The following is a 12,896-nucleotide window of genomic DNA, read 5'->3' as shown; positions in this document are numbered from 1 at the left end:
TCCGTGCTGGGGCTTCTCCGCCGGGCTTTGGCGGGATGCTGGCGTGGCCGGGGGAGCCCCTCGTGGGGACTGACTGCACCTGCCAGAGGACCGGAGCTCCCAAGGCTGGATGCAAACCATCGCCAAACAAACACAGTGTAGTTCATGTGCATCAGTGTGCTTCCCCTGGAATAGTTGTGTGACCTTCCCGCCGCCTTTTTGATGCATCATCCTGAGGTTGGGGGTCCCCCCTCGCCCCTGTTGTTGCAGCCTGAAAAGCAACGCGTGGCACAGGAAAGGCGTTTAAGGGTTTCGCGGTGGGCTCCCCCCGCCTGGCCAGAGAGGGGTTCGAGCGAGGAGTGCAGTGATCAGCATCTCTCGTGCCATGATCTCGCTTGGTTGTTATTGACAGAGCATCCTGAAGCGCGGCTGGCGGGAGAAGCCTCTGATGGCTTGCATGGAGCTGCTGTACCTCGCCAGGGAGGGCAGGCGATCCGATCTGTGCAACGATGTGGACTGGAGCTTGCGTGCCTCTCCCTACGAGCCGCACAGTAGGGGTGATGGGAGCGCGAGAACGGCCACGGCAGTGGCAGCTCTCTGCTGCGAGAGGCACTGCAAGTCCACACAGAGGGCAGTCCTAGCAGGTCCCACCACTCCTACCTCCTCCACCTCTGGGCCGTGTCCGGAAGCATTGGGCAGCACCCAGCCCTGCTGCCAGCCGGCTCCCCTGGATGGAGAAGAGGAGGCAGACAAGAAGAGAGCCTGCTGCTGTGCTCAGGAACTAGAGACCTCATTTACTTCCGTGGATGAAAATGTCAACCTGGAGCATCCAAAAAGCGCCCCTTCTGTTGTGAGCAGCTGCTGTCAGGGCCAGGACCCCCCTCCTCAGGACAGTTCTTGCAGAGAGATCCCACTTGAGTGGGTTCATGATTCTCCCTCTCTGATCTCTGAGGAAGAGGATGACGCTGCCTCGGAAGCTGCCTCAGGGAAATCTATAGATTATGGGTTCATTAGTGCCATCTTGTTCCTGGTTAGTGGAATTTTGCTAGTGATTATTTCCTATTTGGTACCCAGAGATGTGACTGTGGATCCTAACACTGTAGCTGCCAGGGAGATGGAGAGACTGGAGAACGAGAGCGCTAGAATCGGAGCTCACTTGGATAGGTGTGTGATCGCAGGTCTGTGTCTCTTAACTCTGGGGGGCGTGGTGCTGTCCAGTTTATTAATGATGTCTATGTGGAAAGGGGAGCTGTACAGGAGGAATAGATTTGCATCCTCCAAGGAGTCTGCAAAGCTGTATGGGTCTTTCAATTTCAGAATGAAATCGGGCCCCAATGATAACACGCTGGAGTTATCATTAGTGGAAGAGGATGCACTGGCTATAGATAATTAGTGTAGTCGTGATTTCTCAGGCAGCACTTGTACAGAAAAGGAAGTTTTATTTGGAAAGCAAGGACAGCTAAAGATAGCTAGTGATGCAGTTTTTGCCTGACAGGAAAGGTTTTCCTTTAAAGTTTATAATTGATTTTTTCCATTATATGGATACTTGTTCTTAGGGAAAACATGCAAGAGATAATATAATCAATATAAAATATACTTTCTGGTGAAAGCAGTGAATACAGATTTGTGATTGCCAGGTTCCTTAAATGCTCCTTTATCCTGTTATAAAATATACGCCTCAGTGTCTTTCCTGGGATCACCCCAACACAGAACACTAACATCCTGCCTCCCTAGAAGCTGTTATTGTATCAGCCTACATAAGGATTATTAACAGTCTACTTAGTAGATGTGCTAAGGGATATGACCAATAATCAAGTTGCAAGACTGACATTTAATTAAGGATGACAGTCTTTTTTTTATATGCTTTCATTTTTAAGCTGCCCTCTTTTCTTGCTGTGACTGGCATGAGTGCATCATGCATTCATTTACCACAAATATCTTTTCTGCCCAACTAGTAGCATAATTAATGATGATTATTAAAATATAGAATAAAGGGTAATGGGCAGTGGATTAAATGGCTCAAGGCTTTGATAGTAAAATAAAGGGCCTTTCTTCTTTAGGTCATTGGTTCAACTGCAATTACAATCTGTAGTGTTAGGAAAAATGTTAACTTCCATGGCTGCTAACTCCTGTGAAGTTAGTTTAGTGGATAGATGCTGGACACCTGTCCTGATAGGGCAACTGCACTGCCATAACTTGACATCTATTGCGCTCTTTTTTGGAGTCTCAAAAATGCTGAAGACTTAACTAGGATGGAGATAGAACAATTTTCTCACAAAGTACCTCCTTAGAAGAGGGAGCAGAACTCTGCTTGTTCTGAAGTTGTCCGTATCATCTGTCCTCTTCAGATGTAGCTTTTAATCCATTATGGCTACAAACCCTTCCAATTTCCCAAGAAGTGAAAAAAGCAAGGTGTTGCATTTTGCATGGGTCAGAAAATAGCTTTCTATGCTACTCCAGTTAGCAGCCTATTTCTTTATCAGCTGCTTTAAAAAGTCAATGTCACAGGGAGAAATGTTAGGTATCCAGCCACTGAGTGACAGATAATGAGTTCATATACTGTAGCAAGTCAAAGATAGGTGATATTATTAGTGGCATGGGTAGCGCAGTGGCCAAAAAATTAAACTCTAAAGGAAACTATTGTCAGCCATCTTCTGGGGAAGGCTGTAATAGTTGTGTTTTATATCTTTTGTTTGGGGGAAATAACAAATAAACAAACAGCATACATGGTAGAGGCGGCTAGCCTGAAGCTTGCCAGCCACATGAAGCTCCTGGAAAGTTTCATTATGGCTTCTGAAGAAACTTAATCTAACAGCGATCTATTATTTGTGCTGGGATGCTGTATGGGTGCTGTATGGTGTGAGATCTGGGAGTGTGTCCAAGAGTCCTTGGCCACGTTGAGATTTTGGTTTACTGCAGAGCGTTAGGAGGTTTGGTCACCCCTGTTATATAACAATATAATTTTTTTATTTACTCCAGTTGGGCACATTCTGATCCACTGACAAGATCCACTGGTCCACTGGTTTAAAAATGGTGAATTATTGTTAAAATAACAAACCCCCTCAAATAAGTGTCATTCTCATTTCTTAAATCTATTTGAATTTCGAATGCATATCAGAGGAATCAGCCTCTCATCTGAGGCTGAAACCTAATGTTGTTTTGACTTTGCTAACTCAGACCTAGGGTGTACAGGCTCTCAGTATTTCCACTTCAGCCTTGCATGAATAGTCCAGATCATGAGTACTGCTACTCTGTAAGACGGAGTAGCCCACAGCTGCAGCTAAGCTGTCTTAGCAGAGGGTGTTGAAAATAAGCATCTACTTTAAAGCGCAGGAGGTACTCTGAGAAGAACACTCAACAGTTTGGGACTCAAAACAACTGAATAAGAAGATACTCTTTATACTTGATCTGTGCTCTGATTAGGTATGTTTGGGAAGGAGCTTGCCACCTTAGCTCTTTCTTTTAATTCTGTAATATTGCAGTGTGTTTTTCAGTTAATATAAATAGACTGCAGATCCCTTCCTTCTCACCTCTTTATGGGTGAAGTTGCATGTTACACCTGGACCAAACTAAGGCAACTTAAAATGCAAGCATCCACACATTAAAGCTCGTTAACTTGTGCTAAGGGCCCTCTGAGCATTTCAATGTTATGCCACTTCAGACCAGGGCTAACTCTGGGCTGTGCTACCTAACTCATTTTAGACTAACTTCAGTCTGCTCCACAGAGATAAAATGAACTATTTGTAATTCTCCAACATCCCTGGATGCACTGCTCCCAGCCTCCTCTCCACCCAGAGCAGGGATAGAGTCCTGGCTCCTAGCTACATCCATGCACACCAGCCCTTTAGTGGCAAATCAGAGCTGTGCAGGCAAGAAGCACTCTAGAAACAGTCCTAACCCTTAACATGAGACTGCTCACAGCATATTCGGACTTCAGCACCGGCTAACATTCTGTCGATTTAGTAACGACACCCTGTGTTATGGTGGGAAGCAGGGAGTCCTGAGGAAGAACACTGAGGAGTCTATTATCCACTACAAGTCCATTATACCCTTCTCTCTGGCTGCTCCATATCACGAGTTAAATGAAGGACTTGTATTTGATGTTGAGCTGGGGTCAGCCTTTTTTGTTCAGTTAATCCTGTGTGCTTGCATTCACACAGGATTATGAAGCATTGTTTACCCAGTTAATAGATTTAGACACCAAAGGCATCTATATCTCTCTTTCCTAAAGGCCCACTGACTGACACAGTAGCCATCTTACAGCCAGCCAGAAGGATCTGAACTCATTCCTGTTTTCCTACTGTTCATATTACGTTATTTGTAAGTAATGTTGTATTGTTCTGGTGCTTTAATGTTGGCTCAGAAATAGAGATGCCACTCAAAATGTTATGGCATGCAGACTGTCATTTCCTTCATTGTTGTTTTGTAGTTTTGGGGACAGATATAAGGCCATTGTAACAGGAGCACAGTGGACCATGCCCACGTTCCAGAAGTGTGTGTTTGTGTGTGAGGGCTGGGATTCACCGGGGTAAGCATCTAAACACTGGTTTTAGGGGCCATTCCTGTGGCCATGCGGATGTGCCATCATTAATCCAGTTCTTACCAGGAGTAAATTTCAAAAATCAAAAAGAGCTTCTACATCCATGTAAGAGGTGGTGCTTTGGCCCATCTGAATCCAGAAGAATGATGAACAGAGATGATAAAAAGAACTGTAATACGGGTAGGGAAGATTTTTCCCCTGCCAACCCTTTCCCCCAGGTAGATGATGGTCTGCTACTGGCCCTTACTGGCAGCAGCATGCTACTCAGACAATGCTTCCTCTCAGTCATGGTTGGCAGTAGCATAACTAGGGATGGGTGAGCAGAGCACCAGCCCTGCATGCCAATTTAGAGGGGATGGCAGAATGGTGGCCCCATGTGGGGAGGCTGCTTTGCAGCTGTATCAGCCCACACCTGGCAGCAGCTGTAATAGCAGTTCGTATGCTGTAAAACTCTCTGGCACTTGGCATTTTCCTTCTCTCCACTCTTGGGTGCAAATTCCTCTCTGCCCAGGGTGCCAAATTCCTCTGCTGGTTACACCTCTAACAGTTGGGGTGTGATGCCCACTACATAGTGGTGTTTTAGTGGGGTTTCTTAGTCCTATATGTCCAGGTGTGAAGCCCAATGAAACCACACTATAGGAGGCGGGTAAGATAGAAGACTACTGTATCTCCATAGCCTCTGTCTGTCTGAGCTTCCTAGGACAGAGGCTAACATTTACAGAGAAGCTCCATCCAGCAAAGCTTAAACAGGCTTTTTTCTACCTATGACAATTTGTTGAATGGGTGGAGAAACTTGCTAGCCTCCATGGGCACATGCAGTGCATCACACTTAGTCTGATGTGAGGCCTGTAGTTGGAAATTAATTGCTCTAAATTTTTAATCACACTGGAAAAGGTCTGAAGCAGAGGCTAGTAATTTTTCAGATTTGTTGTTTTTATTTTTTTTTATTATACCTACATGTAAAATTGGAATATGTTTTTATAGCCACAAAAATACAGTAGCTGAGGCTATAAAGTTTCCAAATCCGTTATAAGAACCATGGCATGCCTTAATGCTTGTTGTTAGCACTGGGAAAGAGAATATTTTCCATACTGTATTTTGTGAGAAGTTTTCTGACTCTTTGCAAAATCCTGTCACCAATCATGAGTGAACTGTTTTTAAAGAATCCTCAGGGTTTCCATAAATGTTTTAAGGAAGAAAAGCTAATAAAATGGCCTCAGTCTACACAGCAAAATGTGGGAAATCCAAAAACGTAATTAATGTAGTTTACATGGTTTCTTTCTCTTACAATATTGTTTACTATAGAAAAGGGAAAGTGAGGCTTTCAAGAGCGGAGATTACCTGGGGTAGGAAATAAAGCATTATGACATTTTCTCAATCCCAGGCTTCAGGGAGTGAATGATGGGCTAATACAACATTTCACTTTTAGGTCTCTGGTTCTAATGAAGCACAGCATGCTAGAGACCAAAGCCTGTCGCTGATGGCTGGTGGTGGCCAGTAGTTTGTAGTTTCAGTCCAAATGTTCACATCCACATCACAGTGGATAAATGTTCACATCACAAAAATAACCTCTAACCCCAAGCAGAAAGTCTCAGCAAAATTTAAGGATTAAATGGCATGAAGAATGAATTGCCCCTTCCTATGCAGCGGTGACTCAAGTGCTCCTGCTCAGAGCTAATGGAAGAGAAGGGGCAGCCTGGGGAAGTTTACCATCACTGCCCACGTACTCTGCCAAGATCAGTGGGAGCCTCCATTATTTGGGTTTATAAATCTGGCATTTTACATGTATACCAAAATTTTCCCAGCTGGATCTAGGAGGCTGAGTAAAACTGGAAGGCACTGGGATAATAAATCAGGATGTGCCAACCACCCTCTACTAAATGACAGATCAGTCAAAAGCTAAGTTGTGGACAAGACTTGACCTAATCCCAGATCTTTACCATTTACCAGTTCTCTCTTGCATGGCCAGACCTAAGATCCAGGTAGTCTGCATAAGCTATTAAAGGGATTCTTACTCTCCAACTACTGCCAGGCCTGCAGATGTTGTCCAGGTCAGAAGCTGACTTTAAGAATAATCGAAATTAGAATTTAACCTGCAGCTTAGTTTTACCCATTTGTCCACAGGGGTAATTTGGGGTTGTTTTTTTCCTTTCTTTAATTAGAAATTTGTGACCAATACTAAACTGAATAAAGCCTACTTGCAAGTATTGCAAAACAAGGACCATCATAAAATGATCTTTGGTTCTGTTACTTAGTTTTGGTAACCACCCTGTTTACCCAGGGACAGCCAGCCTTATTTTCTCACTGCCATCCTCTAATGCTAGACCTGAAGCCTAGAAAATCATTTTAAGCTCTCTCCTGGAAAGCCATTCTGGGTTGTTGCTGTTTTAATATGTTTACAGTTTTTAATCTTTTTAATTATTTTAAAACTCTGTCTGTAGTAAATAATGTTTACCAACTGGGAAAATGACTGATTTAATTTTGTAAATCTGCATTTTGAACTGCTACAGGGCAAAATGTTACAGTTAATGTGAGCTTTTCAATAGTGCATTTGATGCCTTATTATAATAGTAACGGTGTTCTGTACAGGTGTAAAATAAAAAACAATGTGAAGTTAATTCTATCGTTATCACTGTTGTCTTATTCCTTTGCTAAGATGTACTTGGTAATATGAGTAGTTGTATCTTCTTACTGCTAAACAACATATCCAGTAATAAGGATTATTTTCAGTAACCTGCTACCACCTCACATCTATTTAGAGAATGACTCCACCCACTCAAGTCAGTAGGGGTTATGTTAAGGACTTCTCTGGAAAGAGAGTCAACTCTGCAAAGGGGACTCTGGCTCAGTGATACAATCTTAACTCCTGGAGTTCGTGCTTCTTAGTGGAATCCTCACCTGGAATTCGGGGCCCAGTTTTAGTAGACGACGCACAGAGAACACAGGTAGTGTTAGGCACCTCCAGTGGGATTTACGGAAATCAGATAGCTAAGCTAGGGGCTGCCACGCTGGTCAATAGGAAATGGGAAGGAGGGGGTGAAACTGAAACTCCACCCATCAGAGTTAAGTGCTAGTTTTCCCCATAACCCAGGTAAGTGCTCTAACCATAGGACCAATGCTGCTACCTCCTTCCTCCTGATTTTGTGTGGGGTCTGATCTAGAAGGCAGGCTTTAAGAATGCTCTGTGGATCAGGCAAGGTAGGAACACCTAGTTTGGGTCCTTAGAAGCCCTGTTGTACAGCATTTACTCTAGTAAAAGTATAGGAGTGCCACTACTTCATTTCCCAGATGGGGAAAAGATGACCTTTGTTACTCATTTGCACAGTGTCTACCCCTTATGGGGGTTTTCAGTACTATTCTAGACAGTATAAAACCCATTTTGTTACATCCTTGCAGTTGGCAGGAAAATTGAACTAGGATTAAATATAGCCCACTAGGTACATTTTTGACAGTTAAGAAGTTAAGACAGTAGAATATTATAGATAAGAAAATCTATCAGCTTAAAAATCTAGAAAGCTCCCTAAAATAAGTGCTGAGATTTTACTTCTACTGCTTCTTTCTCGATCCCTACTTTTTAACATTTTGAGGTAATATGTGAGATCACATAGAACTTGTGTCTTTCTATCAAGGTCAGGAATCAGCTGTGAAGTGAGACATTTCTTCTTCCTCTGTAAGTTTAATTGAAACAGCTAGTGTTTTTAATTTGCATCCCTTTCATAAAAACTGACAAGACAAATATTTTTTTTAAGTAATCTGGTTTATATTTATTTTAGAAGCAGAAATATTTCTATTTACTTGGTCCAAGTACTGAAAACTTGATCAAAGAGTGCACATATTTATTAGATTTTCACTGTGAAGATTTGAGCTTTAACATGGCTTTAGAGAGTGAAATAGTTTTGCAGACTCACTGTATCAATAAGATGCATACAAGTTTTTGCTCATTTATGTGCAGATTCTTCTACCTGTTCATGTGCAGTAGAGAATCTTCAGCTGATCTTCCAGAAATCAGCTGGACAACATGTGAGACAACAATCTGTAGCTGGTTTCTGCCATTCTTACTCAACTACTGATCAAGGAGTAACGTGCTATTTAGCATGAATAATAATAGTAATGCCTATCTCTTAGACTGATTTCTATCAGTAGATGTCAAAGACTTGGCAAAAGAAGTAACTAACGTTTCCCTTACATACATATATAATGGAGACACTTTCCAGGTGCAGAGCTAAGAAGAGAATGCAGGTCTCCTGAGTGCAGGTGTAGTGCTAAAGAAATAAGTGGATCATAGGTTGCCTCCAAAATAGCTGAATACAAAACATTTTCAAATATTTGCAATTTTGATATAACAGTAATTTGAGTTTAGTTCAGAACAACCACTGCAATTTTGATATAACAGTAATTTGAGTTTGGCTCAGAACAACCCCCAGCCACATGCACTTCCTAGCAAAAGCAACCCAGATCATGTCTTGCTAAAATTTGCAGTGAATTTTTAATGACATTTTTCCTTTATATCATCAAGGAGTTTGTATGATGGTAAGCTCTTTTAATGTTTCAAAAAAAATCAATAGACTTCTATTCCAATAATAAAAGGCATATCTTTATCAGCACAGAAAGATTCTTTATTCCAATAATAGCTCTACTTTGACTGATTTGTACACAAGGAAATTCAGCTATTGTTGAATAAAACATTTCCAGAAGCAAAATTGATTAAATCCTTTTTTGTAGAGAGAGAAATCAATTCTTCCCATTAGAAGTATCTAAAAGATATTGATCAGTTAGAAATGTAAATAAAGTCTTTTAATCATGATTCTCCCACTGTAGTCTGCCTATTGAAAAGGGAGCTTGAGTTGGTGGTTTTATAGTTAAAAAAAAAACAAAAAAAAAAAACGAAATTCAATTCAAATCAAGCATAAAGCAGCATCTGACACACTAATCAATATAACTGCATTAAAATATAAATAATGCCAAGTAGCTTTCCTAACATTTTGGCATTGCTTTCTTCAAGGACTTGCCGTGCATTCAGTGAGACTTTCTGAAACTGGTAAGGACATGCTGAAGCCTGAAAATGTGAGTGTGTGTGTTTACCTTATATAAGGTAAAATATAATATAAAGGAAAAAGGGAAATGCAAACTGGTAGGAAGAAAGTGACTATGTTCAATATTTGTTTGTTGTCTTTTCATCCTTTGCATGACAAGAAAAAGGGCAACCTCTGAATGTATTGATCAGAAATTAGTAAGGAGGAGGAGACCAAGATTTTATGCCTTTCTTCAGTAAGGGACATCAAGTATTTTCCATATCGAAGGAGCTACCCAAAGAAGAAACAGTCAATTAGAGTAAGTCACATTTTTCCCTTGACTCCCTCCCTCCTTCCTTACACCAACTCTCTACCAAGCACCCAGTTACTTTAACTTTTTTGTTTTTTTTCTCCTGCGCTGATTCAGCTCTAGTGACCTGGTGAGAGTAGAGTCAAGACTGCCCTCATGCCCTGCCACTCTCCATTTAATTCCTACTTTGCAAAGCCTGCTCATGTTCTCTCTCCCTCATGCGTGGGTATGCTGATACAGGAATACATGAACAGAGCAAGGTCACCCTTTCCCCTACTCCTCTGTACACCGTCTCAAAGGCAAGTCAGTCTCCTCTTCCACTCATTCAAAGAATGCGTCCAACGCCTGTGTCTTCTCTGTACACCAAGGTGGTTGGCATCAGTTACACAGATGAAGAACTCCCACATAGATGTAATGAGACATCTGGATCATCTGCAGCCATTAGCTATATGAAGACCCTGAGTTTTTAGCCTAGTGTTAGTTAAAGCGTATTACAACGCACTGTAATTTCATTATGCAGATAAGCCTGCCTTATGCTTTTTATCTGTTTTTCTGCTTAACCCCCTGTGTGGAACCCATGCCAAATATATTTCATATACTGACTTAAAGATGCCATGTTTCGAATCTCAGACAACATCAAGGGTCCTGCAAATAAACAAAGCCAAATCACTGTACATCATCATATGTTGTTTTGTTCTTTGAATTTCCAAAGCATGATGCCAGAGAAGCCTAGAGGATGCATTCACTCTAACTCGCCTCTAGTATCAAATGAGAACACAGTTATTGAGATTTGAAATATGTTCACTTAAACTTCAAGATTCCCACAGCACACAGCATTGAAAGTAGTCTTAGTAACAAAGAGGTTAGAGACAAAAAATCAATACTGGATTGTACTGAAATGCTTCTGCTTCTGGCTGCTGTTTAAGTGGTTCATATAGACCTTTCAAGCCCTATTGCCAGCAGACTGAGGAACTATAGCTTTGAAAAGAAGGAAGATTATTAATAGAGAGTCTGACCTCAAGAGTTGAGCAGCCTGCCAAATGAACTTCAGTCCTCATACACTCTTGCCTTACGGCCTGCAATCTTATGTTAAGAAGCCTTCGATCAAGCGTAAGAGTCCTGTTGTGTACAACTGGAGGAAAGGTTGCTGAATTGGGCCAATGAAAAGGGGAGGGTGGGAGAGAGAGCATCCATTGATTGTGTTAGTCCTTGAGCCAAGAGGGAGGGAGAAGAGGAACCATTTGCTTTATACCCTTGCACAGACCACACACATATCCATTTCAGATGCTGAAGGAACAGGAAGAACTGTGTTGAACTGTCCCTGCTAGCTATCCAAAAGAGACAGGAAAGGGTAGAGAAGAGTGATTTCTGGGTATCTAGATTATATGTAGGTTATATACTGCATACTGTTGCAGGTTACAGTATTAGTAGCAGTTCTTTCCTGCCAGGTAAGGAGCACTCTTGAGGGCCAGTGCATCTCAGAGCCGAGCTCCTGAGGGAGCTGTCCTGTTGTTCATCACCTGCAACACAGAAACACAGCTTGAACTTTAATTAACTATAATCACTACCTGTCTAGGTTAAACTAACAACCAATCTTCTTTGGATGCTCACATTAAGTAGGCTTTGGTTACTATCATATTTTCTGTGGGGGAAAAAGGAAGAGGAAGATGTAACACAGAAATCAAATTTACAGGGAAAATTACTCTATCCCAGATATGTTACTTCTTAGGCAGTGCGTATCTTTGCATTGATTTCTGGAACCAGAGTCCTCCAAGGACTGTCACAAATGCACGTCTTTATTTAGGGCCCTGGTTTAAAGAAGTGTAAAGCTTTATATATGCAGACAGCTCACTTTTGGCTTCTCAGGCAAGGTGGCTGAAGTTCATAAATTATTTCTGCTTGTACTACTGCCGCTTTACATTTTAATCTCAGAACCAAGTGCTTCATAGACTATATATAGAACACACATGCACGCACACACAGAACCACTTAAATGGGAAGAGGACTCATATGCAGCACATCTCAACTGCAAGGGGAGATGCTGTATTTTAGTGAAGAAAGTTAAGGGGTTTTTAATGTCTGCACAGAACTCAATTTATAATTTTTCTCAGATCCACGCATGGGGCTATGTTGTGACTTGGGCTATGTGATTACACAAGAAAGTAAGAACTCTACTTATGCCCTTTGAGGGCTACCAACTGCTTCATGCCTCCAGCCTGGGACAAGTAGACAGGGATGGATGGGGAATGGGCAGGGCTTTAGCTCCAGTTACCAGCTTGCCCACATAACTGAACTGGCACAAAGAATGACATAACGTGCTGGCTGTTGTGAGTATAAAGATTCATAGATTCATAGATGTGGGGTCAGAGGGGACCTGAGCAGATCATCAAGTCCGACCCCCTGCCCTGGGCAGGAATGAATACCAGGCTAATATGACCCCTACTAAGTTAAGTTCAGATGACCCCAGGCTAGGTAGCTATCAAGCCTCCTTTTAAAGACCCCCAGGGTAGGAGTTAGCACCACTTCCCTTGGAAGCTGGTTCCAGATCCTGGCCGCCCTGACAGTGAAGTAGTGTCTCCTGATATCTAGCCTAAACCCACTGTCGATCAACTTGTGACCGTTATTCCTAGTTACTCTGGGAGGCGCTCGGGGGAACAGGGTCTCACCCATTCCCCTCTGGTCCCCCCTGGTAAGTTTATAGATGGCCACTAGATCCCCTCTCAGCCTTCTCTTGTGGAGGCTGAACAGGTTCAGGTCTCGTAGCCTCTCCTCGTAGGGCCTGCCCTGCTGTCCCCTGATCATGCGAGTGGCCCTCCTCTGGCCCCTCTCCATGCTGTTCACATCCCTCCTGAAGTGCGGCGCCCAGAACTGGATGCAGTACTCCAACTGCAGCCTGACCAGTGTCGCATAGAGGGGGAGGATCACCTCCTTGGACCTGCTGGTGATACATCTGTGGATGCAGTTAGACTTGCTGACTGTGTCCTCACGTTGGCGACCCATTCATAGATTCATAGATGTTAGGGTCGGAAGGGACCTCAATAGATCATCGAGTCCG

At 42.6% G+C, this 12,896-nt stretch overlaps 1 protein-coding gene across 2 annotated transcripts; it reads left to right on the top strand.

Moving 5' to 3' along the window:
* Positions 1-39: 39 nt before the first annotated feature.
* TMEM74 (transmembrane protein 74) lies at positions 40-7,127 on the top strand. Of its 2 annotated transcripts, XM_025191272.1 has the most exons (2): positions 40-1,157; positions 4,211-7,127. In XM_025191272.1, the coding sequence occupies exons 1-2, from the start codon at positions 428-430 to the stop codon at positions 4,258-4,260; spliced, it is 780 nt and encodes a 259-aa protein (XP_025047057.1). In that variant the 5' UTR covers positions 40-427; the 3' UTR covers positions 4,261-7,127. The 2 variants fall into 2 exon arrangements, with proteins under 2 accessions (XP_025047057.1, XP_025047055.1); XM_025191270.1 differs by having other exon boundaries at positions 40-7,127.
* The last annotated feature ends 5,769 nt before the right edge of the window (positions 7,128-12,896 follow it).

This window comes from Alligator sinensis, unplaced genomic scaffold (assembly GCF_000455745.1).
Source record: "Alligator sinensis unplaced genomic scaffold, ASM45574v1 scaffold1430_1, whole genome shotgun sequence".
NCBI classification, from domain to species: domain Eukaryota; kingdom Metazoa; phylum Chordata; order Crocodylia; family Alligatoridae; genus Alligator; species Alligator sinensis.
This window is presented reverse-complemented; position numbering and strand designations above follow the sequence as displayed.

What these genes read in the sequence shown, in the direction of transcription:
- TMEM74 (XM_025191270.1), top strand. Translation starts at nt 428, where the DNA reads ATGGCTTGCATGGAGCTGCTGTACCTCGCCAGGGAGGGCAGGCGATCC.